This window comes from Trematomus bernacchii, unplaced genomic scaffold (assembly GCF_902827165.1).
Source record: "Trematomus bernacchii unplaced genomic scaffold, fTreBer1.1, whole genome shotgun sequence".
NCBI lineage: Eukaryota > Metazoa > Chordata > Actinopteri > Perciformes > Nototheniidae > Trematomus > Trematomus bernacchii.
Window position 1 is genome coordinate 372,480 of NW_022987574.1, and position 27,390 is coordinate 399,869.

At 41.4% G+C, this 27,390-nt stretch overlaps 2 protein-coding genes across 6 annotated transcripts in view; both read right to left on the reverse strand.

The window, feature by feature from the left end:
- arhgap12b (Rho GTPase activating protein 12b) overlaps window positions 1–8,001 on the reverse strand; it is a 59,691-nt gene extending 51,690 nt beyond the window's left edge. For all 5 annotated transcript variants that reach the window (XM_034126743.1, XM_034126742.1, XM_034126741.1 and 2 more), the window contains exons 1-2: window positions 7,812–8,001; window positions 3,682–4,453 (exon numbers count right to left, since the gene is read on the reverse strand). In XM_034126743.1, the coding sequence (XP_033982634.1) occupies window positions 3,682–4,359 (678 nt within the window). In that variant the 5' untranslated portion in view covers window positions 4,360–4,453; window positions 7,812–8,001. The remainder of the gene's footprint in view (window positions 1–3,681; window positions 4,454–7,811) is intronic.
- Window positions 8,002–9,530: 1,529 nt separating this feature from the next.
- On the reverse strand, window positions 9,531–26,551 carry LOC117479622 (kinesin-1 heavy chain-like). The gene is given in 27 exon segments (XM_034126720.1): window positions 9,531–10,830; window positions 10,950–11,055; window positions 11,738–11,945; window positions 12,049–12,150; window positions 12,739–12,810; window positions 13,771–13,831; window positions 13,913–14,014; window positions 14,097–14,206; window positions 14,289–14,344; window positions 14,869–14,986; window positions 15,195–15,383; window positions 15,908–16,051; window positions 16,144–16,350; window positions 16,651–16,719; window positions 17,977–18,055; window positions 18,057–18,180; window positions 19,927–20,075; window positions 20,501–20,646; window positions 21,294–21,398; window positions 21,929–22,053; window positions 23,827–23,914; window positions 24,323–24,378; window positions 24,467–24,515; window positions 24,598–24,702; window positions 24,806–24,879; window positions 24,989–25,076; window positions 26,254–26,551. Coding segments are annotated over 27 exon segments (2,868 nt in total). The 5' UTR covers window positions 26,383–26,551; the 3' UTR covers window positions 9,531–10,823.
- Window positions 26,552–27,390: the final 839 nt, after the last annotated feature.

Here is a 27,390-nt window from a genome sequence, read left to right on the forward strand (position 1 = left end):
TGAAGGCAGACAGACTCAGCCGCTTCCGTTTGTTTTTAAACCCTTTGAGAATGTATCGGGATACATTTACAAGCCAGTTATGTCATTGTGACTGTAGGCATCCTTAAAGTGGAGCTTCTAGGGACATTTCTGAGAAACAAGACATGTCATACAGAAAGGCAGCTTATTTAAAAGGGGAGCGACTAATCTCGTTTGTAATCTCAGGGAATTAGCACTTTTTATTATTAACATGGAGGTCTGCATGTAACAGACTACAGGGAGTTACTTAACAGATAAAAGTGTCGGAAATTGGGAAAGAAAGGGAGGGCCCCTTTAGCGGCTGATAACCTTTTTGGAGTGTGACATGGTATAAAAAGGCAAGGCCACTCAAGGTTCTTTTTTTATCAGACAGTGAGTGAGCACAGCCCGGCTCCTGAGTGCAAAGCCACAGACGCAAACACATCCAGGGCCACCACATCTTCCCCTCTGTGACACATCTCAGAAAGAAAACAACAGTCTGTCCTCACACAATCCCACACAGCAGCCACTGTGATCCAGCAATCCCACACATATATCAAGTTACTATACTTTGGAAAGAAAGGGAGACGTTTCCCATAAAAAAGGTTACGTATCTTAGGAAGATATGAGTAAAAGTATTCCAGAAAAAGGACCCAAAATAACTTTCTTTGTTGTAATTGAGCATCTGTTATTCTGCAGTGACTTTAAAAACAGAATAGCCGTAGAGAAACCCCATGTGTTTGAGTGAAAAACAGGCTTTTCAAATCATATGGTTTGCCACATTCTTTTAGCGAAACAAACAGTATCCCATTGCCAGGTTCTTGGAAGTGAGGAAAAGAGGTTTATTTCGCCAATCCCTTAAGAGCTTTTTAGAGGAGAGGGGAAGGGGGGGAGGGCTTGGTATCTTAAGTAGGATTCATGAGGATGGCTGTCGACCACAAACCTATGCAACTCTGCAAGGTGCTGAGGAGGCGGGGGTGGGGGGGCGATCCCGCTCTGCAGCCGCCTTTTACACACGGAAAGCACGGAGAGACACAGAGGCGTTAATCGTCACCCCGAGATCAAATCTAATCAATTAGAGGTGGCCAGCTGGCACTCGAGCGGAGGCATGTCAGCGACAAATCCTTCTAACACGTCCATACGTCCCCCCACCCGCCCATTCATCCAGAGGCTCCTTCTCTCCATCAGAGGATATGTGTAAGGGAGGGAAGGACTTATGTTTCAGGCTGAAGGTGAACTGATTTGGTTTACAGCAAAAGCATCTTTATTTTATCTGGTTACGAGGGGATGATTTAACAAATAGAAAAGTTGTATAAAGTTGTTTTCCGCGGGGGAACTTTGGAGAACTTTCAATAGTTTGTTCAACAATGGGTCATTTTCACTTAAAAACAAGTTTTTGCTGACGCATGTTCATAATGAACCGTATGTTAAATTATAAGCATTATAATTATCGTTCATAGTTCTAATTGCTGTGCAGTCCAGTGCATCTGCAAAGCAGCCGCCCACACTCCATTGTGTGAGTCCTAATGTAATGGAACATCATAGAAAATAAAAAAGAATGTGTCTTGATTATAGTTTAGTTAAAAGAAAGAAACAGAACACACTGCCGCTCCTTCATAGTTCCTGCAGCTGTGCATCATTTGCTCACCTCCATTTTTGTATAACTGTAAAATATACTACTCAGTGCAGTAGCTCAAATATTGGCACATGTCTAAATAAATCTACTATCAATCAGTCTCTTGTAAGCACTCATAACTCTCCAAAACCACTTCAGACATTACAGCATTGTCACAAAATGGTCCTGTCTCCTGCAGACCCAGTTTGTTTGCACCTGAGCACAGACAGGAAGCTGTAGGTTTTCTGCAGGGTCATTCAATTGCCTGGCAACAAGCCAAACAGGACAAGCCAACACAACATCACAAAAGGCAGAGAGAGCAGGGGAGAGGGCTCCACCTGTCCCGTGACCAGACAGTGCTGAGCTTCACAGGGAGTTTTGGCTGAATCCCGTCTGCTTCTTATCCGCCCCTCCAGCACTACTGTACCCTGAACGACAACAAAAACACCCCAAAGAGCGGCCCGTGCAAATGTAAATTGCAGAGAGTGAAATGGGTGTTTATTTTGGCCCGTGTGACTTGACAAGCGTGAAATTTATCTAAAAAGGCAGGCAGCTACACAGAAAACAACCCCTGTTCTCGCCTTGATAGGGGCTTTTGAGGTGTGTCAATTAAATTGCGACCCACAATCAATATAGCCGTCCTTCATGAGGGGCTATGAAGTTGTAAACTGTGTTGGTGTGCTTCCATTCTCACTTTCCTCCACTTCACATGGGCGCATCACACATGGCATTCACACTCACACAGTGGTCCCCACGGCGGGGCGACAGGGGGCTACAGACTGATCCTCCGCCGCTGATATGACCTAGTTTCTATTCAAGCCCGTCTCTCTTTGTTCCCTCCATGGTGGAGGAGGCTGCTGCAGCCTGTGGAACAAAGAACACAAGCAGCACTTGGAACCTTCAAACAAGCTGACCCTGCCTGGATACAGCCACACCAGAAATGGCTCACGAAGAACAGTGCAGCTTGGACCCCCGCCGTCTAGAATTCTCCTTTTCTCTACTTTGATCTACCTTCACTGCAGACGAGGGAGGATAAGCCTCAGTTCCTGTTCCCATTCAACTCATTCTTCCATTCTCCTAGCACCGAGACACATATTATGAATGTGGGAAGAGGCCGAAGTTGTCAATCTAGTGACTGAAGGGACATGGGGAGGGAAATATTTCATGTTTTCATCAGGAAGTTTGGTATCCCAGCATCAGGAATGGATCCCTACATGGGGTTTAGTCACTTTACACAGATACCAGACCCCTTGCAGAGATGATCTGCCTTTAAGAATTAGCTGTGGGTGTAACAATACCATGGCCAACATTCCTGTAGTATAAGAAAATCACATAAGCGAAAGGCAACGTTACAAAACTACACATTTTGGCAGTTGTGTTTGGCATTTCCTTGGTTTAAATATACCTGAAGACGCAATTATAGTACTTCCAATTTTAACCGGAAAGACTGTTTAGTCTTTAAAAACCCAGCTGCCCAAAAATAAAAAATGCACATCTGTACATGCCAAACTAATTATGCTTCAAGGGAAACGGTAGCATTTTAATAAGGCACTGCAACTTTTGCTGCTTCTGTGAAATCTGGCAAATGAGGCACAAACAGTTTGAGGTGGAGAAGCGTAGGGGCTGATGAATGAATGCAGCTCTGCAAGAGACGGAGAGTGAAAAACATGCAATCTCTGCACATCCAATATGACAGTATCTGATGGGGACAAGGGCGGTTATCTGCAGCCGACCCATGAGAAGAAGAAAAAAGCACCAGAGGGAAATAAACCAGGAGGAATGGAAGAAAAGGAACAAAACATAAGGCAATATTTTGGGTATTAGATGTACAAAACCAAATGGTACTCAAAGAGTCAGTACTCCCGATATGCTGTCTGCAAAAACCTCAGGGATAGATCTGAATGAGCTACAGTGCTTTGTGTTTTTTGCCCCTACCAACGCTGGCATAGTGAACGATTTATTATTCTCATAAACTGACAAATAACGCACAAATCAAAACTCACAAATGCAACAAATTAAGCCAATCCTGTAAATATGCCATTTCTAAATAAAGTAAAGCAGCAACGTACCTGCATGAGTTCTGTGGAGCTGCTGCTCAGCTCATCCCCAGACTCCGAGTCGTTGTGGAGCTTGTTCAGCCGATCTCCTGGCGGGTTGCTCAGAGGGGAGGTCTTGTCACTATCTGGACTTTTGTTGTGGTTGTTCCCTACTTTGAGCGGAGGCGAGTCTGCCCGTGTCCTTGGCAACGTTGAATTATTAGCGTGGTGGTGGTTGTTGTTGTTGTGAAGTAGCACCAGTTCAGCTACCATCTTGCAGTGATGGGGACTCCCCAGGTTCTGGTTAACATCCTTGGACAGAGCCGGCGGGGAGACACGATCCGAGGACGGCGAGGGGGTGGAGGAAGGCGACGGACGCCCAAAGCTGGACATTTCCGGTTGGGGTCGGTTGAGGTTTTCATCGGATGCCCGGCGGATATCCAAAACGGTGGGCTTGGCCCTTAAGGTGGGCTTCTGAGGGGGCATGAGCGCCCGGCGCACCTCCCTGACGTACTGCGCCGGCACATAAAACGCCTTTGCGCCCTCCTCCTTCCTCACCTGCCACCAGTCCTCATTAGTCTTCTTCACCAGCATGTAGCACTCCCCCTGGCGGATGGCCACCATCTTGTCTTTGGCCTTGTACTCATAGTCGTACTCCACCTCGATGTAGACCTGGCCCGAGGCGATGGGCGGCCCGTCCTTGTCAGCCATGACTGCCGGAACAAGCACTTGAACCTTGACCTCAGCTGCTCAGCGACCCAGGCCTGGAGGGCACCTCATGTCCGACTTGTGGGGAACTGCTGGGCTGTGGGAGATAAGACAGTTATTTTTCGTTAAATGTCACAAGCTATAGCAAGCTCAGACACATTAACATACACCCACCAGACCACACCAACATGCTCACATTTCCTCGTACTAACCTCCCAGGCTGTCACACACACCGCTGTATTATTCACCTGATTACCACAACCACAAAGTGCTACTGCTATGACACACTAACATTATGACATGATCTAATACCAGACAGAAATTCTCAATTGGTGAGTCGAGTAAAGGCAACTCCTACCTCGGATCATCCAAAAACCACAACAGACAGTCAACACTGATTGCTCTGGTAACCGATACCGCTGCAAAGGATATCCAGCCCGGTAACCTGATCACCCTCTGCGGAGCTAAAGGTGATGACAACATGACCCCTAAGATCCTGCATGCGATCCAATGACTACAATGACTCCCTGGAGCTTACATTCCCTCAGAGAGTGTCTGCATCCCGAAATAAAGTGTGTGTCGTTTCATAGAGTTCTGCATCATTACTCATTAATGCAGACACATTTAGAAACCTTTAAAAAGGGTGATCTTTCTCGATATATTATTCACAGTGTGTGAGTCAGAGGACAACTGGGCCTGTGCCATTCCTGCAGGGTTTGTTTTGAGATGATGCCTGTCATTGATCCGTCCGTCAGAGTCTCCCCTTCGTCGGTTAACCTAAATAAATACCGGGGCGCTCCCATCGCAGAGGAGCCGCTACCAGGCTGCAGTTCCCCCATATCATATTCCTCTTCCCTGAAATAGCAGCCACGGTGGACTGACATCCTGGAAGTGTGGGCGGTAAAAGCAGGTGCCTTTAGTGAGGCGTGAGAACGCGTCGCTGAATCTATAAAGGGGCCCATCCTCATGTAAAGGAATATACACACAGACTAACAGCTACCAACCCAGAATAGATTTATGGTGGCTGTCTGGGCCAGAATGGGAGCCCATGAGAGATTTGCTGCTGGTTCATAATGGGCCTGAATGGTTTCTGTTTTATCCGTTTCAACGCTAAGCACACACACATTGTTGCGTCATGCCAGGGCTTGTGTGTGCCTGCCCAGTGCGGGCCTGTCCCGTTACAAGCTATGACAATACACGGCATACCCAATCCTTTATGAATGAATGACTGTCTCTCGAGGAACAGTCACTGTCTGTTTTAATTTGACTGTGTAGTAATGGGAATCAGTCACAAATCCTCGTCCCCTAACGCCAACCGGACCCAATCTACAGCTCACACCATCACCAAAGGGGCCAGAGATGTAGTCAGGAGCGTGTCAGAGCTTCAAGTCACACACATGATAACGGCACTATCACTGATGGCGTATGACAGCCACTGTCCTGAAGTAAATACAGACTGGGTATCTGGTGTGTTTAGCTACTGCATTCTAAGATAAAGGGTACAATCTGTAATAAGTGACATGACATTGCCGCACCAGGCAAATGTCATGCTGTTAGGAAGTCCAAGAAGGAGTTTATCCGTTAGATTAGCAGCAACTGCTTCTTCATACCACTACAATCTAAAGTTGGGACACTTATCCAAAAGATTACAGCTCCCAAATATAACACCACTACAACCATTAACAGTTCTCACACTGTGTCAAAGAGCTGATAACCTAGCAAGACAACAGTAACCTTAAAAACCTCACAGAATGGAAGAATGACATCACTAACTTTTGCAGGGGCCCACAACTGAGTCACAATGACAAAAAACGTACTGCTAACCGTACATTTAAAGTGGCTCCTCGGCACAATACAGCAGAAATGTACAACTCCACTCCCCCCTAGTTCTCTCTTCTTCTCCTCTCTCTCCGAACTGCTGTGGTGTTTCACAGTTCTGGCACAGGACCCGAGAGAGTACATTTTGCTGCAATAGAATCCCTGTCACCGCATGGTGTCAGAGCAAAGTGAAGTCAACGTGCTGCTCTGTGGAGACCCAAAAGGATCTCGCTTATGTTTAGGAACAGGTTGGCACAACAAAGCACAGCAGTGACTGAACAACCATTGTCCATTTGAACAATTCCCCACTGTCCTCTACTTACTATTTAAGAATCAATCAGTAGTTTTGGGGCACAAGGCAACAATAACAATTAGTCTAATGAGAAGTATTTTTTATCAGGTAAACTATGTGTAGCAGCTAACTATTACCATTGGCAACTTTTTAAGACTTCAAGTCCTCACCTTTTTCTTGGTTGAAAATGCATATTTTGCTGCTTATATTATTTCCAGATGAGATGTTATTTAATATGTAAACAGTCCGAATTAAGTAATTTGGAAAACATCCACCAATCAGATGAGAGGAAAGCATAATAATGAAAACAATTGCATAAAATGTTAATAAAACCACACAGGGCTACGTGCTGAAAACGCTCCTGATGAATGACAGGAACGTGCAGAAATCAGTGTGATGTATAAAACACTTGTGTAAGTGGCATTATTGCAAATCCACTGTAACAGAACCTGCAAAAACTAGCACTTAATCTGGCAACAAATGAAGGTATGCAATGTATCAACACAGGAATCACGACATGTGCTTTTGTCTGCATACATCTGCAGACCAGCCACTGTAGCAGCAAAACATCCTGAGACCCTGACTGCCTTTGTCCCTGTGCTTCATTCAAAACAGATGTGGCCAAGCAGCATCCACTCAACATGTGCTGCTGCATTCACTTTCATCTATGCGGGTTATTTGATGCATATGTGGGTATGCATTGAATTCAAAACAGTCCTTTTGCAATTATGCACTGTTGAAAACAAGCAGCTAGGGTCTATAAATCGCAGGGGCTGAGTGGCCAGAGCATGCCTGGGGCGGTGGTGAGGGGGGGCATGGCCCATGGGTGGGGGGCAGGGTCCCTTCAAGCCCCGCAGACTGCAGAAATACAGCACAAAGGAGTTTAATCCATGTGCAATCATAACAAAGGACCCCGACTCGACATTACCAAGGATTCCCAGGAGCGAGGGGAGTGTTAGTCGACGTGCCTGCCGGAGAAAGCACACCTAAACGGGGACAAATGTCCAAGCACACCGCGAGAAAACAAGCTCACCAAATCTGTAGGTGCGTGCCACTCAGACTGATGCTATCACGTGGAATGTAATGATAACCTAGCTGTTTAAATATTAAAACAAACACAAGCAAAACATAGTGTTCGTATTCAGGATATTTTACCGGTGTGAGGCGTTTGAGTGACAATTTCCAGAGGCTTCGTGCCTGGACAAAAGCACTGCAGGTTCACTCGGATACAAGCCCTCCGTTCTGCAACAGCGTGCATAGCAACAAAGTAACTCCGTCAGAAGCCAATAGCCTGTCGCTGACCAATGGTATGGAGAAGCCACGCACAACATTCAAACATACCTACCTTTAGAAACTCCAGGGGTGACTCTCTGTGTTCTGTGTCGGCCGTATGGGTAGTTAGAAGCAACTTTTTCTCCCCAATTCAGTGTGTGCTTCTCCGATTAAGTCCGCAGCAGACCTCCAGTCAGTCGGTCTGTTCGCAATCCCCCGCCTCTCTTCAGGCAGTAAAGCGTACTGCGTCAACACAACACACATCCGGTCACAGCTTTCAAAGTAAGAGCTTTAGCGGAAGAACCTGTGTTTTGTTATTTGGTGCTTGGAATTACAGCAGAGCAGCTAAACATAATGATGAAATACACCAAAAAAAAAACATGATTGGCTGTGTAGTCAAAATGTATACAAAATGTATTCAAGACTCTCTTGATCTTAGATGTGTTGGCACAAGATCAATTAAACGTTTCTAATTGTGTGTGGTGGGGTTATGTTGCAAGTAGTGATTATGTTATTTCAAATCAACGATGAGTGATTTCTTGTATGTATATCCAAACAACACAATACAATTTGATATAACGTAGGCAATGTTAAAACTGATATCCTTTATCCATCCAAAATCAATTTATGCATGCTGGGTAAGCTTACTGAAATGAACATTATTCATTAAAAGTCACTACAAGAATGTAAGTGTTATCATATATATTTATATTCTCAGTCATAACTCGCATGCACGGTAACTTAAATTGTGTTTACAACTTTAATCATATTTTAAATATAGAACAATGTAGGGTCATTTTTTATACAAGAACGTTGAAAGTGCCCTAAAAACCGTAGCACCTTAACTGTGCTATCATATATTTTAAAGTAATGTCTCCATTATGGGATCAAATGCCGCCATTGTAAAACATACTATGTTTCCTTTCATACACAGATTACCTAATTTTGGTCAGGTTTTATTTGTTTTATTTTGAAGGCACATTCTTAAAGATCCGATTTAGTCGGTGAGTTTTGGTTCAGCATGACGCAGTAGAGGTCTTTAACCCTGCAGACCCTGGTCTATTGCTGCCACCCCACCCGTCTGTCAGCGCTGATAGACGGCTCCCAGATCCCCGCGGGCGGCCTGCCCCCTCCAGGTTCAACACCCCACTGACCGGTGTTTCCCAACATAGGGTCCACGGATTTCCAAAGGACCCACTGTTAAATCTGTAATGGTCTAAATTTCACTTTCCCTTAAGACCCTGAAAAATCAATGCAGGTATAGGAATACATATTTGTAAAAGTTTGCAGGCTTATCTGTTTGTTCTCATTATTTGATAGGATTTCATTGCCCATTTCCTAAAACCATTAAACATAATTAAAATGTGTAGGATAAACATGTCAAGATGCATCCCCATCTCCTCAGCCAGGCTCTATCTGGCAATCCCAGCAGGGAGTCTCACCATCCAGCAGGATCATGAATGATTTAGTGCTTGGATGATCCAGGAACTCAGCAAGTCCTCAATGGAGAACGCTCAGACTATAAAAGGACTGAAATAAGCCTCAGGCAATAAAACAACAAGTTTACATTATTTCAGAATAATGTATGAACGTCTGCATGCTTATTTAATCACATCACTTCTCCTTGTGTATTTGCATATTTTGTGTAAAAGCACACCCTATTGGTGTAAGGGGGGAAGTGAAACACATGAGCATTGGTTGTTCCACTGATATTTAGTTCTGTTCTGAGGTTTATGGACGGATAATGTGAATGTTTTGGCATATGAAAAAGATTCATTCATTTTAAGGCGTTACATTTATTTAAAAAAAAACATTTAACACATTTGATCAACATAGCAGTCGTTGAAAATGATTGTGTAGAAAATGTAATCTTCTCTTTAGCATGCAGTGTTTCTTTGGAAAATCCTTTAATACCAATAATCTTATTTTGATGGAGAAAAATATGTCTAAATCTGTTTCCATTCTCTCACGGAAGATGGATAAATGAACCACAAAAAGGTTTTCAATTTCAATGTATTATCTCTAGAGAAAATAAATTCACTTGAGGTCAAAGTCTACAAAAAACCCTTGTGAAAATATGCTGCAGTGTTGGTCTTCTTGTACAGTACATGTACAGTGCAGTTACAATCATTTTGATGACTTCTCAATATTAAATCATGTATAATAATACTTCCAGTGGTACATTCATTTTAAGAAAGTGATCAGCGTGATAAGCAAAGGGTTTTTTCAGCAAGACATTTAAAGGTGCCTTAAGTTTAAGGAACCAAAACATTTTTTAAATGATGTCATTATTTATTTAAAGCTTTACCTTTAATATCTGAACAGTAGTAGGATGTCATTGCACTTGTATAGTGTATTTCAGGAGGGTAAGTTTCAATCATCCACTTTCCTAATGTAAATCCAGTCTGAATGGATTCAAAACAAAACATAATTAATGTTTAACCAAACAAAGTGCCTGCAGCTATCAGGCATAAATTAGGAATGTATCTCCCCACTGCTAGTGCTCTTCCTGTCATTAGCCCAAACACAAGTGCAGTTCCCGAGTCAAATCATCTCTGGGAAGCTGAGGAGTTAAGGGCTTTTAGCGATAGTATCAAGCATGTGACAAAGAATAAAACATCTGATTAAATAAAGGCGGATCATACATACACTTGCTCTTTCTGTTCTAATTAAATGGGAGCCTCCTTTTTAGCCACCAATATGGAATACACTATTGAATGACTATGCAAGATTATTACAATCATCTGCACATTACAATCAAGCATTGGCAGAACAGTGTCTTGTGTTTATAATAAGTACAGTTAAAAAACAACTGGGCTCAAACCGAAACTAATATTTTACTCTAACATCAGGACAGAAAAACGTGTTGCATGGATGTGTTGATTTTGCAAGGCACTGATGTGGTTATTGTAGAGGCTTGTCTACACAGTTTATGGAATTCTTATATACAGTTATATATATTTATATACACACTTTGATGCTGGAAGAGTGGTGCAGTGGTTTCAGGTGAGAGTTCAATATCTTTGTAATGAAAACATAGCTGGGTCTGGAGCTTCAAGATGTTACATGGGTGACTGCTCCATCTTCAGGGGCTGTAAAGAAAACCAGAAAAGAAATGAATGGAAAATAAGTGACATATGTATAAGGAAGACATACAAATGAAAATAAAACATCTCTTCTTATTTAGCTACTATGAAGAGGTTTCTCTCACCTGCTGTCGCCCGCCTCCCTGATGTTGTTCCCAATGAGGTTGGATCTATTGAGGCCGGGGATCAGGGGGGACGCTCCAGGCAGCTGGCCTGGTCTAATGGGCTTGGCTGGGTCAGACACGGAGAGATAAAAGGAGTCACATACAGAGAGCAGGCTGACACAACACATGTTATTATATTTCCCATGTCTTTGTTTGTAGTTTAAATGTGTATATTTCAAGTTTAGACAGAGCTAGCCGTTTCCCCCTGGTTCAGGTCTTTAGGCTAAGCCTAGCTAGCTGACACCTGACTGGCTCCATATTCAGCAATAAATAAAGGACAAAATGTTTACTTGTCTTAAAATGACTCAATGGATTTGACTTATTGGAAAAACCTCATATAATTAATTAACTTATTTCAGACTATTGACTTTCGTATTACCACATAATTGTTCTACTCATTTTGAGGATTTTTAGACCAGTGCTAGTTACATTATGATACTTTAAAATACAATATGATATTCTCTATTGTTCACACAAGGATATTTGTTTTGGTATCAGTCCTGCAGTTCCACATTAAATAAAACCATACATACAAATTCAGAGATAAAGGGCATTAACATGTTCCAATAAGTCCAATCCAACGAGTACATTTAACATACTGTAGAGCTTCCATACATTTTGCACATATACCTGCTAACATTGTTGACCTATTACTCTACCCTCATGGCCAACATCTACATGCTTGAGTGTTGAGAATCTCCATGGTCGCAGGCATGACTGACATGGTTCCATATGTGCGTGTCCCTTACCTATGGAGGCTCTCCTGCCCATGTTCTTGGGCTTGGGAGTGTCCTTAATGCGCTCCATCTCCTGCTCGTGGCGCTTACGGTCGAGGGCTGCGTTCTCTTTGGCCTCCTTCAGCGCCGCCTCCAGGGCTTTCACCCGCTCAGCGGTGGCCCTCAAGCGCTTTTCCAGTTTAGGCAGCTCACCGCGCAGGTCTGCGTTGTCCCGTAGCAGCTTCAGAGGGGAAAACAAAGAGTGAGAGGACACAGAGCATGTAGAAATCACGTCCATGATAAGTTCAGGGAGGAAGCACTGTGGTAGTTGTGTGTATTTCTACCTGCTTGTGAGCTTTGGTGAGCTGCTCGAGGTTGTTCTCCAGGAAAGAGATCTTCTGTTTATGTGCAGAGCTGCCTTCTGTGTCACCATCCACATGAGCATTCTACAGAGACACAGCTTTATTGGTACACTGATTTCAATCCATGTTGTACCTCTGCATTCATTTATCTCAGTGTAACTGATTGATCAAATTCTTCAAACACGGAGTATTAAAAGAAGTCGGTAACCAAAACCTCTGAATCCAAAGCAACCCATGTGTGGCTTAATGAGGTGATAAGTAGATTTGGGATGGGTACAGCAGCAGAGCATGCTTTGCTTTTGTTTATCTCGTGGAGCCTCAGCTTGAGTGCTGGAGATGAGCGCCATGCTGAGTCTGGGTCCCTAATTTACAGCTGCTACCTTTGAAGAATCAGATGGCCTACTTATTGCACACCCTTTCTGTTGTGTTCCCTGGATTCATTAAAATGTCATCATGGTGCAAATTAAATGGAGTGCAGCCGGTGCATGAGCGAACTACGCGTCTCATTCCAGGTAAATGTGGAAGTCAGGGCAACAGGAGCTAATGTGATATTACACTAGATAGAAGAGGAAATCACACAAAAACCAGATCACAGGAGGATGTTAGAGTGATAGGGTACCATGAGCAGTTTCTCGAGAACATGAGGACGTATACACACAGACAGGGATTTACCTTTTTGACGCGAGTGGCCAAGTCTTGGACAAAAAGCCTTCTGAGGTTGTGGAGTGTTTGCAGCTCTCGGCCCTGTGGGACAGCAAGGAAACCCACTTCAGAAAAAAACAAACATTTGGAGACATAAAGGGTTGCTTCACAGAGATTTGTTCCAGGATTTGAGTTATCCTCCCCTGAGATATATGCTTTAGCCCAAACAGAGTAGTAAATAGAATGTTGTTTTATAAAGAAATCAGTGACCCATATCCACCTGAATCTTAGTATAGAAAATGTGTTCCAATCATTTGTGGATGGTACCTCTACTTCAAAGTGAGATTTTTACATTAAATGCCATAAATCAAGTTAATGTAAATAAAGAATATCAACTTTGAGGATGATTTGCTGATATGATTTGTGTGGTCACCTTGCTTAATATCCATACAGTTATTGTCCTTAGGAGATATTCAGATTTGTTTAATTATAAGGACACCTGCCTTATAAGAGATAGCTAATTTGACATCCATTGTTGTTGACCCAAATCCAAACTATATATATTTAGTGTGAAATATACAGTATATTGTAATCTTTGTGGTGTTCTGATTTTTGCAGTTCCTGTAGTGTATACAAATTCTGCATACTTTACAATATTAATTGTATGTGAAATTAAACAATATATGCCTATGTCCCATGCTTAACAAATCAATATGCAACATGAAAATGTCCATGCGAATTAAACTTCACAAGTAGAGAGTCCTTTAAAAAGTGCAAAAATAATCAATTGGATAATTCAGTTGCGCATTGCTTTGTGGAAGTCTAAAGTATACAGGAACAGTCTACATAAATAATAGAGCATACTAAACTATTATTTTTAAGTTTACTGGTTTTAACGGGGCAGTTTCTGGATTGACATGTTACATGACTTTGTCAATTCTTCAATCGAAATAAATTCCTTTTGCCGCCATTTTAATTAAATTAAACATCTATTTTTGTCCTAATTTTGGGTGACCTCCCCCTTTAAATGAACAGATTGAAATGGAGATGGCAGTAACTGACCACAGTGTCCTCCAGTCCCTTCAGGTCATTTCTGGACTGCTCCCTCTTGTCCTGCATCACCCTGCACAATGTAAAATCCATGTTACTAAATGCATGTTGGGTTATATGAAAACAATGCCCACTGAGTATACAGAGGCCTTACGTGAGCTCCTGCAGCTGGCGGCTCTTCTCCTGGTCAGCAGCCTTCAGCTTCTCATGCTCCATCCTCAGCCGCTCCTGCTCCAGCATGATCCTCTGGTTCAGACTACACACATGTTGGTAACAGTATCAGTATGTCACTCATGGAAACAATAAGAGAGACTAATGTTGGTGATGTTGTGCTTTACTCCTCTAGCTCTGTCATGAGTTTGTCCTTGTTGTCCAGCTCGTCTCTCAGGCTGCTGATCTGCTTCTGATGGGTCTCTCTGTGAAACTGGATCTGCCTCTCCACAGCTTCCTGAAGACACACACACACAGCTACAGTCACCCTCTTTAATATGGAGACCACACCAGTAAGGGACAGCTTAGGGAGACAGTACCTTGACTTCATTGGCAGACTGGATCTCGTTCTCTTTCTCCATGGTGTTGACTTTCTCTGGAAGCAAAAGAGCTGATAAGGTATCACTATCACTCTATGAATACTACTACAACTGCTGCAACATATAAGGTCCACAGTGAGAAAAAAAGCAATGGAAAAAGCTGACCATTTTTTATTTTACATTGAGCTAACAGTAGAAATGGCAATTAAGACACATCTGCTTAGATTTATCTCCAAGACATCAATGTCCACAATTGTGCTATTGTTATTGTGTTTAAATAAGTCTATGTTTAAGTATTAACTATAATGTGTAATTATTACAAATATGAGAAGTAGCCAAGTGGGGCCAAAGTACTCAAAACAACTTTAAGGTCTGTTAATAAAAAGCAAAACAAATCTAAAAGGTGCATCATAAATATGCCATCTGGGATTTTTTTGCAGTTTATTCCCTGTATGGAAAGACATCCTACAATTCCAATGCACCTTGGGATGTTTTTGGTATCACAACTTTAAACTCGCTCTGGATCATTGAATGGTTAACGCTGGATTTGTTTTTTGACAGCACAGTGAGTGATGCTTACCTTGGGCTCTGATCCGAACTATTTCCTCATTGAGAGAGTCCACCGTTTCCTCCAGCTGTCTTTTCTTCTGCTCCACATTGTGGAGGCTGTCTGTCAGGGACTTGATCTTAGCTTCATACTGGACAACCACAGGAAAAGGAAAGAGACATTAAAACCATAATGAACTCATAAAAACTCACACAGAAACTATTTTTAAACCAAGAACTAAGACATCCATAGATTTGCAAAAACCCAACAAGCCCCCCTTTGACAACGATATGATCTGCTTTTCTAATTAACCGACATATTTGTCACTGTGGAGACAGTATCCATGAGGCAGCGGTTACCTGGGAGATGCGGAGCTGGCAGGCGATCAGCTCACTCTCCGTCTCGTCCATCTTCTGGGTGTTCTCGGTCTTTGAGCTCTCCAGCAGTTTGCTGCGCTTCACCATCGTCTTCACCTCCGACTTCATCTTAGTGATGTAGAGGCGGGCCATGGTGAACTCTTCATCGATGAGACCGCTGCTCTTGTGATGCTGAGGGGAAAGAGAGGAAACAAAGTAGCCGTTTTTGACAGTTTGTCCGTAGCTAAAAGTGAGTCATTAATATTTCCTTCAAATGTTTTTGTCCTTTTTGAAAATGTCAATAAATGTCCAACTGAAAACCACAGACTAACCATTACAGCCAAATATACAGAAAGTCTCATCTACAGAAAAAACTGTAAACGGCAAATTAGGGGCTACAGCTAACACTCTTTTTCATTCATCGTATTTTTTCATAGAAAATGAACTTAATGACAATAATAATAGATGTTTTCTGCAGCTTTACACAAATCCATTCTTTTTTGAGAAAATATTGCCCTAATCAACTCAAACACAGACAAAAAAAAACTGGAAACATACTGCCCAAAGACACATGCAATGCAGGCGGGGTATGTTTCAACTGCTTTAATAATGTCTGAAATGAGAATGTCATCTACTCTCAACAGGCCATAGTTGCTCTGTGAAACAATTCTTAGTTTATAGAATATTTCTGAATTTGTAACAGTTTGGCTGGTCACCTTTATGTCGTTGCTTCCCACGGCGATGCCTATCTCGGCCAGGTCTTTGAGTAATGATGACATCATCTCAGTGAACCTCTTCTTCTGGTGGTTGGTCATCTCCTTCAGCTTCTGCAGCTCAGAGTCAATGGAGGCCAGGGAGCTCTGGTGGTGGAGGGTGATAAATATAAGTACACACAAGGTGATCACATGATCAGTGTCATGTATTTTTGATGGATTCTGCATAGAATAAGTACCGATTTCTCGTTAAGCTCCTCACTGAGAGCCTCAAACTCCTGCGCTTTGTCCTGCACTTCCCGACTCTTCTGGTCATAGTTGAGGGCGAGCTCCTCCAGCGCCTGCAGCACCTCCTTCACCTCCTCCTTGGAGGCTTCGTTCTCAGCCAGCAGCCGGTTCAGTTCAGTCTGCAGGGTGTTGTGATCCCGCTGGGAGGAGGCTAAGAGCTACAGTTGGGGATAGGGAGTGAAGATAAGACAGAGATGCTCAGCCTGGGAAGGGAAAAGGGTGCAAGGGGAGTAGAGTTCATCTACGAATGACATGGCACAGCTAAGAAACCTCATGTGTTCCATCTGTAGGGCTCAACTGTTGCTAGGGTGAGCTACAATCTGACCTCTCCTGCAGGGATACTAATGGTCTGCCACAAGCTGTCAGACCGGGTTTGTGCTAACAGGAACGGCTGTAGGGCTATATGGAAGGAAGGGGAGGAGGGGGGGAAGGAGGGAGGAAAGGGGGAGTTTTGTCACCTCCTCCTGGTCCAACATCTGCTCCTTCAGCTCCTCTAACTCCTGAGACTGCTGGTTGATCTCATCGTCCTGAAATAAGTGTAAGATTGTAAGAGAGAAGACAAATTATTTTAAGTACACAACTTATTTCCACCACATCCACATGCAGTACTGAACAGCAGTGAATCACGCCATCTGCTGACCAATTGAAATATCACATGTAAGAAGGACTAAAGCAGGTAATTCTAGCAATATTAGCAACATTGAAATGTCATTAAAAAAGTATGTATAAAGCTACATCTGAACTGTCTATTATTTATATATTTAAAATTATTCTTTATTATTTACGTCAATAATACATCAGACAGAAAATAATAGACTTTTGATTGACATGCATAGTTAATTTAGAGTAAACTTCCATCAGCTGTTGAAACAGGCAGGTATAATGCAGAAGGATGGATTTGTTGGTCATATGATTAAGGTGGAAGTCGGTATGAGCGTGCACATACAATGCTTAATTATGTTAATATGCTACAGGCTAGTTCACAGTACATTAGGGCAAGTCAGGTGTAAATTACACAAAAATGTTATCTCATCCCAATTAAGAATCTTACATTGAAATTAAAATGAAATGATTGCTCTAGTAGTAAAAAGGTGCATAATTGTCTATGAAAGTTAGAATAAAAAAAACATTGATAGTAGAATATACATGTGAATGTTTGTTCCATGATTCAATATGAATGATATCTTATTTATTATGTATGTACGACAACTTTTTATAATAATAGTATTGACTTGGAGTGAAGTTGTTTCAATGTAAAAAGTAACTTTGATGTTGTTTAATTAATCTGCAATCTTGCTGGGGGGGAGGAGTAGCTTCAGTGTAGTGAAGCTCTATTTAATATAAAGCAACTGGTAGCTTCATCATTCTTAAACAGTAAATATACAGTGGATGTATGCATGTCATGTGCAGCATTATTACCCATTACTACCACAATATATTAGTGTTCATACTTGGTTTTAGGTTATTCTATGTTCATGACTTATGTTATATTATGGTTGTGATCCGATTGATTTGTAAATGGCACAACTCTAATTTGTTCAGTATCATCTGATATTTCAAAAGTTTTTTAAGGCATAATTTTATAGGACATTCATGTATTGTCTTATTCAAAAAGACTTACTCTCTTATTTTTAGTGGAGGTCATTAAACATTTTCTGACTTGATCAGTGAAACCACCATACAGAGATGAGCATCCAGTGAGTCAATGCCCAGCTGTAAAAAATGCTAGTGTGTGTGCGTGCCACAAGCATTTGCAAAAACACTCCCCACAAAAATGTGTTCACCTTGTCATCCATCTCTTTGTACATCTTGGCCATTTCTGCCCCATAATGCACTTTCTCAGCGTCAGTGAGTTTGACCCCGGGGGGGGGTGCTGAGGGCCGGTGTGGGGGCCGTCTTGTCGTTGTTGAGCGCGCTACTGTCCAGGGCCTGCACCTCTGCTTTGGCCTTCTCTTTATCAAACTGATCCTCCACTGGCACACTCTCTCCTGTAGGGGGCAGCAGAAAATGATATTAGCATCATTTAGCATGAACTTTCTGTGGTCTCTGTCGGTGTGATGCCCCCCGGGCTCTTCTGACACTCTTATGTGCCGTTTACACGAGAACGCAAACGGTTGTATCTGATACTTTTCTCTTTCGTATAGCCCATTCGTTCACACGAGGCCGTAACGGAAACGCGGAAACGGACCCCACAAACGATAACGGGTCCCAAGGTGGATAGATCTGCAAACGGAACGCTCTGGGGGGGCAAACGGCTCCGTGTGTACGCCCGATACGATCATTTCCTGATAACGATGAAGCCATAGCCCCACCTCTCCCCACCTCTGCTGCCCACTGCTGTAGCATGGTCAGTAGCTACTGCTACTGACCATGCTACAGATGTTAGTGCAAAATCTACAGCTCCTCTACCACAACCATCAGCAACAAGTGGACTACACATCTCCGGTGTGGCAGTATTTTGGATTCAAGCCAAATGAACGAGGCCAACCTACGGATTTGAATGAGCCGGTATGTCGTATTTGTTTAAAAAAAGGTAGCGACAAAAGCAGGCAATACCACAAATCTTAAACTACACCTAAAACATAACCACCCCATTCCATTTTCCCAGCTGGGAGCAAACACGGCAGCTGGAGAAGGAGAGCCCCCACCTTCCCGACAGTTTACAATCAAAGATGCATTTGCCCGACAATGCAAACATGTTGGTGTTCCTTGCTCGAAAACTTTGAAATACAGATTTGGATATGGCCTGTTGAGGCATCTGGGTCTTTGTATGGACAGTGGACTGTACACTTGACTGTTGTTTTAAGGAGGGTTGTTTTTGCTTGTGAGACAATGTGTGCATATGTGTGCATATATATATATATATATATATGTCCTTTTAACCTGTTAAATGATTACTTGTAGTGAAAACCACCCTTGAATGATGGGATAGTAGACTAAAAGCTTTATATTTCTACCGTGAGTTATGTGCTAAGTGCGTTAGCACACTTTCGCTTAGTGCTAATTCAGAGGCTTGGCGTTAGAGTTGTGTTTCGTTTCGGTAAAAATGGTTCATATCGTCAGTTAGCTGAGTTTCTTCCCGTTAAGTGGGTATGACACATTAATAGGTTGTTAAATGTTAAGAAGCCCTGAGAAACAGTTTTGTGAATATTGTTGTGTTGGGGGCGGGGGCACCGGGCTTATTAAGAGGGAGACCTCTGACAACTCGAGATTTCTCGGCTCTTTAGATCAGTGTAAGACCGACATGATCATGCACATTTCTGAAGAGTCATTGCTCGTGTGAAAACAAAGGAGTCTTTGATTAGCAATTGTCATATTTAAGCCAAAGATATGACCAATGTGAATTAGCTCAAACCATAACCTTGTACAAAAATACTAAAATCAGAGGTAAAAGTTTTAGTTGTTTTGCTTATTTTTAAACTCATCCTAACGAAAGTATTGTACTCCTTTATGATGATCAGATTACTACAGTGTACATTTTATAAATCTATATTACCAAACCTTTTTTTCTGCGTTGGTTGGAAAATACAGTAGGAAAATAGGTTAGACCATTTTTAAAGGCATGAAACATCTGTGATTATGCATAAGGATAAATACTTTGTGTGCCATGGCTGGAATTTGTAAAACATAACTCTTTGAGTATAAGTAAGTACATTCAAGCTCATCAGCCTCTCTTTAAATATCCCGAAGCAGCCTAAGTGGCAAATACATATGTGGGATGTTGTTGTCCTTACCGCCTCTCCAGCGGATCAGCTCGCTCTCCAGCCATGCGACGGTGATTTTCAGCGTCTTGTTATTCTCCTTCTCTTTCTCCCACTTTTTCTTCCACTGCTCTGCAGTCAGCTCCACATTCAGAGTCACTGTGTTCTTGATGGTATTTGCCCTGGTGACACAGGAAGGTAATATCACCAGCCCAGCCACGCAGTACTGCTTTTACTCTGAGGAGGAAGAAGTACTCAGATCTTGTACTAAAGTAAAAGTAAAAGTACCAGAGTGTAGAAATACTCTGTTACAAGTAAAAGTCCTGCAATCAAAAATGTTACTCAAGTAAAAGTACAAAAATATATATATTTAAAGTAACAAAAGTAAAAGTATTCATTATGCAGATTAGCCCATTTCAGAATAATATATATTGTATGTTTTGATTATAATTATTGATGCTTTAAAAGTTTATCACAGCTGGTAAAGGTGCAGCTAATTTAGAGATTGGGACTTATGTAACTTGCATTGACATGATTCCTATGATTTCCATGAAGTGTGGTCCACATATTTCATCGGTAAGTTGTGAGTGTATGTGTTAGAGCGTACCTCTGTCCAAACAGCAGAGTGGACCTGGTCTCAGCGTCGTTGTAGGCAGAGGGTGAGGCGCAGATGACCATGGTGGTTCGACAGTTCCCCCCCAGGGAGTCCTGCAGGATCCGGGTCATCTTACTGTCTCTGTACGGCACATAAGCCTGACAGAGGACACCATTTACAATCAGCAGGACATACAGAGCTCCTACTGAGATCATTTAATAATATTTCCAAGGTATACTGTGTAAAATGTCATCATTTTAAAGGCTATTTGTTTTGGATTACATATTATTATTATTCCTACTTAAAGGTAGGGTAGGTAAGAATGGAGAAACCAGCTCGAGTGCGCTAGAATTTGAAAGTACACAACCAAAAAAATCTGCCCCTTCCTTCAGACTTCCTTACAGAGCCCCTACTCCAACACACACAAACCCACACATGACCAATGAGGGCACGAGATAAGTTTGTGCACGAGATGGAAGGCTGACAGGCAGGTAGGCCATCCAATTATCTCCCGCGGGCCGGGGCGGATAATTGGACTAGCTTTTTACAGCGCCACGGCTTCCACAGATGAAATATTTGTATATATTTATTGTCAAAACATTTAATTTATTCATTGCTATCGGGATGTTAAGAGCATTCCATGGAATATAACAAAAAGTGTTTCTGAAGTGAATTACCTACCCTACCTTTAATACTAAACTTTTAATCACATTCTCCCTCTTAGATAGGCTATTTAAAAGGCAGTTAGATGGAAGAACATAACTCTGAAAACCCAACATCCCAGAGATAGTGCCGACTGCCTCACCGAGCCCTCTGCCAGAGCTGAGATTACATTTCCCAGTGAAGACAGCGACTTGTTGATCATCTTGGCTTCATCCAGCACTGTGCCCTCTGCTCCTGTTTTACCAATCTGTGAAACACACAAACACAGGAGAGTTCTCAGAGTAAGGCCAGAAGCACACTTTATCATAAGAAAATTACTTAATAGGATTACTTCTACATTCTAACTGCTCACAATATGGTTATCATTCTCCAAACTGTCAAAAATGACTATACAGTACCAAAGATTAAGGAACGGTGTATTATTAACTGAAGACACATAATCAGATTTATAAAAGAGGGTTGGCAAAGCATGTTATAGGTTTTACTGGTATTATGGATACCATACTGATAAGACAGTTTACTGTAGTGTCCCCTGATTAAAGGAGAGGCAGCTGTGTGTCAATAAAGTTTCATTATGTGAATTCAGTTAATACAGCAAAGCCTTCATAAGATCGGTCCGCATCTAGAAAGTTAAACCATGTTTAAAAGAAGTACTTACCATGCCTTTAAAACAAAACAAAACATCTAAAAAAACTACAATTATGTGTTCTGAATCTGGAGGAGGATGCAGATGCAATCCAAAGCGAGGGGGAGGACGAGTGCAGGATGTAAACTAACTTTTTCACTGCCGGCCAGGTCCACGAGGTACAGCTTGCCGATCAGCTTCTGTCCGGTCTGAGAGTTCTCCTGCTTGATGTTGATGAGGAAAATGCTGTGACTCCTGGAACTGTGCTCGTTCATGTCTGACATACAGGTGTGACACATCCACACACAAACAAACAAACACAGAAACACAATAAGCATTGGGCTAATGCTAAGTGTACATTGTTAGTATTATTGAGGAAAAGTCCAAATTATTTATGATAAGTATAGCAATTCTAGGTATAGTAAGTATTAACAACAATATTAATATATACACATTGCCCAAAAGGATTCATCAGTCTACTTTATAAAACCTTCCAAGCCACAATAACATGCAATCTGATTTTTGCACTCTAAAAACTCTCAGCTAATCCATTCAATTCTTACAAATCATAAAATCCTATCCTGTTATACAGTGTAAGGAAAACATATTGAAATATTTTAACTGCACTAGTCGGGATTGCTTTTTGAACTAAATATATCTTTAAGGACTGAATTAAAAAGGTGAAAAAAAACAAACAAATTCACATGATGATAGCAGTGTGAAAAGAGATAGCTTTTATCACAGAGCATGAGAAAATGGCTGATGACTCTCTAACAAGACATAGCTATGCTGCACTGATGTCACATGCAGCATATGAGCATAGTAAAGTCACCATGACAATAAGATTTATACAGCCTAAATGGGACACTCAAACCTTTCTGTTGTTTGGGCTATGACATTTGAACATAAGCCAGGGAATCTCTAATAATAATGTTATCCGGATGCATTATGGAAAAGGATTATCGCTTTTTGACAATTTAACAAAATTATTGGTGATTAGCCCACTTGAAAGCATCTTCATTTGCATAGAGATTTTTAATTAGTACCTCCGCAGATTATATTTAGTATAAGTAATAAAAAGTAATCCTGTAAATAGGGTTTATGATGCATTTATCCTCAGTCAAACTCAAATACTGTTATGGTGTCTTTTCAGGGCTTATTCAGAATGCAGCTGCTCGAGTTCTCACTAACACAAAGAAAGTGGATCAAATCACCCCAGACTTCAACATTTTACTGTAGGTTTACAAAGCGAGTTCAGTTCTATGCTCCAAACCACTGGAACAAATTCCCCAAAAACTGCAGGTCTGCCGCAACTCTCAATACTTTTAAGTCCAGCTGGAAGACTTTTCTTTTCGCCTCTGCCTTCAATGAAATCAAATAAATATTCATATCTTACATATCTTTAAGAATTATATTTTATAGGTTAGTTATTCTATTTTAGCTTGGTTTTTTTGTATTTTAATGTCAGTTTATAATGTGTTTCGGTTGCACTATATCTTAATAGTATATTTGTAAAGCACTTTGGATTGCCTCGTGCTGAAAAGTCAGTGCAATATAAATAAACGTGTTTTATTGGCCAAAGGACCCTAAAACCTTTAAACTATTGTTTAGCTGTTGCATTGGTACTGAAATTGTCATGTCCTATGCTTACAGAATAGATCATGACAAATGTTACATTTCAGAAAATATCAGATGCAAAAAGAAGTGAAAAAACACACCCTGTGAGAGGCGGGCTGTAGTGCTGTTCTAAAACCTCTCTGTTCTGTACAAAGGTTGAAGACATGAAAAAGGAGGTGGTATACAGCAGCCGGCATTTGAATGAGTTTGGGATTTTTAGAAGATATACCAAAGACTAAATGAATCTTAGATAGCTACAGATTAAGCCATGGGTTTAGAATAAGATATACTTCACTTTTCCTGTCTGGTTATGTATGTGGCTTGCACACACAAAGCGTTTTGGCTGATGAGAGTCTCGCTGCAGTCAGGAGACTCAGTGAGGTTGAACCCATGAGAGGAAGCAGCCTTAAAGGCGCTCAGTGTGTGAACTCACTTGTGACAGCCACATGTCTGCTGCTTTTGCCTTCGTCTATGGCGTCCATGACCTCGTCGGGACAGCTCACAAAACGCTCTGTACACCCCTGAAGACACATGCAATCACAAGGAGACGCTGTGTTCAGCAGCCCTGCAGCAGGTTGGCTTCACAGAAAGACAATTATTAGCTCAAAAGACCGTGACTTACTTTATCAGGCTGATGCTTTCACAGGGAAAGTTAAAAAGAGAAAATAACTACATGTTCTAGGTTTATTTTCGATTCTCTCTTTATCCCCATCTAAATCAAACGTACTCATTCCATAATACAAAATGATTGTAAATGTTGGGTTATGTAGCCCTCTTCGTACCCTGCAGTTCACAGTTGCTTTTATCATATTCATTTATCCATCTATAACAAATGGCTAGGGAAAAACTTGTGACTTCATCAGAAACAATCAATGCTGCAACCCAAATAACATTTCTCAACCTAAAAATAAACCCCCCGTGTTTCCGACCTTGACATAGGGCACCCTGTTTTTATCTTCGTGCACCGAGAGGTTGACCTTTGTGGCTGTGGAGGAGAAGGAAAGGAAACATCAGTTCTGAATCTATGTTGTGAGCATTAGAGTCTGAATGAGAAGAAGTTGCTTCAACCATACCATCCAACAAGTCCTTGATTTTGTCCAAATAGATTTCAAAATATGAAACCTGCAAAGCAAAGTGACACTTTATAACGTGTTATTCCTGACATTTGGAAGCATATGAGCACCTGATTGAGATGTTAACATACTTTGATGTGAAACTCCAGGTTCTCATCCATGGAATAAATGTAGTTGAAAATGTCTTGAACAATTCTGGGAATGATTCCCATCATGGCTGGGTCATGGAGATTCCCCTTTAGAAGACAGTTATATTAAAAATGTTAATAGAATTTTTGGCTTTTCAGTCACAATTGTTTTGTATATTTGTCCAGTAGTAAAAAAAGATAAGACAATTACCTCCATTGTGTGCGTCTTACCAGAGGCTGTCTGCCCATATGCAAATATCGTCCCATTGTAGCCTTCCAACACATCTGTACACATCAAGAAAAATAAATAGGACAATGAGGTTAAAGCTTGTATTAGTAGTATTTTAGTATGTTAGTTATTGACACAGCATCAGTATTTTACAGTACATCTTACCCCTGACAATCTTCTGAGCCACAGCGTTGTAGAATTGCACCTGGGTTGTTTCTGACTGGAACACGCGGTCAAAGTAGTACGGTTTACCCTGAAAAGAGGTGGATGCAGTGATGGGTTACACGTGCAAACATGAATTTCCATATTGCTACACAGCAATAGGCATTCATAACTCAACCTTAGTCCGGATATTCAGCAGTAAGGGGTGGAATATTTAGAGTGTTTGTAAGGATTCAGGAAACAATAAGAATATGGACTGTTGGCCTTCAAAATAAGGAAAGTAGCTGGACTCAAGAGGCATGGAAATAAAAAAATATATATAGTTTTAAGCTTCATCTATTGCCAAAAAAAGTAAATTCACATAATATTTACAATACTGAGACAATTTCAATTACGTGGTGAGGGACCTAGCCCTTTATATGCAGCTAAATGCTGTTGTGAAGGAAAGTATAATGACGTTTCATAGATGCTGAAGGTTAATATTTTATTAAACTTCAGTTGTTGAAGTTACAGAGTCGCTTATTGCTAACAAAACACACTCATTCGTTGGCATTTTAGCACTGTCACGACTCATGCTAAAAAGTTAGCAGCAGGCCTAACATTCAATTAGCTTTCTGCTGAGCTAATTGAATGCAGGTGGAGCTAAAAAAAAAAAAAAGGCACAGGTGAACCGGTTGAACATGTGTTAAACTGGCAAGTTTAAGCTTGAGTGATGGAACTTTATACTGGTTAAAGATGGGAAAAGGCTGACAACATTTATTTACACGGTGTTTAAATGTCTTCCCTTCTAAGTCATGATGACATTATCGACCGCCTGAAAAGCTGTATAAGCTAGGCCTAAACTTTACTGAAGTAAAAACACGACTAAAACACCACAGTTTAAAGTACTTTGGAAAAATGTAAAGCAACATAAATAATACATTATACAATGTTATTTCTTTGCAGTAAAGTGATGCCGAGTGATTCAAAAAATGTGTTGGAAAGTCACATTCAATCAAGAGTCTGGTTTTAAGTTTTGTCCATGTTGGAACCAGAGCTCAAATCACTTCCATGTTATCAAATTAACTACTGTTTTAAATGGTATTTGAAACACTTGAAGAGACATAAAAAGCAGAAAAGGGAAATATTTAGCAGCAATACTTGATATAGGCTACAGTTAAAACACTCAATTAGAGATAATTTTCCTGACATTCCCGTAATGAAAAGTGGAAGAAGTATAGCCCTCTAAGCTTTTCACCCCAGAGCTGAGAAGAGAGAAACACACTCACCCCCATTTGCACACAGTCCTCCCCTTGAAACTTCGGGACGTATATGTCTCCCCGGGCCAACTCCGAGCGGTTCAGCGGCCTGAACCGGCACACCACCTTGATGGTGGTCTCCGCTGCGGGGTCCGCCATCTCCGCCGCTGTGGATGGACGGAGCGCTCGGTCCTCCCGGTACAGACTCAGAGAGCAGAGACAGCAGCAGGGAGCCGGAGGGGAGGCCGCGCCCCTCACACTGAGCTTACTCAGAGGCTGCTCCACAATCCTCTGGTTTATATGTTATTCTACGGACAAAATTATTATTATTCCGCCGGAATTTTGCACCTCTTCACCTCCTGCATTCAACATCGCAGAAACTCCGTTCAAACATCAAAACGTTCAGCTCGGTCGGGAATCGATGGCTATAATTTGGATTATTCATAATTTTCATAATTCCAGAGATACATCCCATAATTCATCACATTTTTAACCATTGAAGTCAATGAAGAAAATCTTCAGACTTGAACAATCTTCATGCGATTTCAACTGCTAACTGTTCATTCATACTTTCACTCAGAAACCTCATTCCAACTTTAAAATGTTACACATCTTTCTGACATTATTCGTGTAACACAACTTTTAAATCTGATTCTTACTTTTAGAGATATTAAACATTGTTCAGACCTTGGTAAAGAGGCTTTCTTCAGATTTTAACATTAACTAGAGTGCGTGATGTCACAGCTAGAGGGTAGGAAATCTTGAAATTTGCCTTCATATTTTTTTTTAAAACTGCCATAATTCCCAAACCCTACATTCCTGAGACATAACCTTTCATGACAAACGTAGGAAAACATCTCTTAGCTTGAAAAATGACAAATAATTAAGCAAAAAATAATTAAACAAAATGCCTCGAGGGCATGAAGTGACAAAAACTTTCAACATGTCTCCATTCCAGAAAAACTTGACTCTGGATTCTGGAGTGATCCTTTTCTTTCCACATGATATGGTCGTTTTAGCTGTTCTGTACGCAGTTTGATTTAATGGTCCTTCGCAGCCTTCATCTGCAACTAAAAATAAGAAAAGTCAAACTTCTCTCTCCGTTGTTTGGGCATTATAGCAAACTGATTTCCATGTTGTCTAACTGGATAGTTATGCAGATGACTG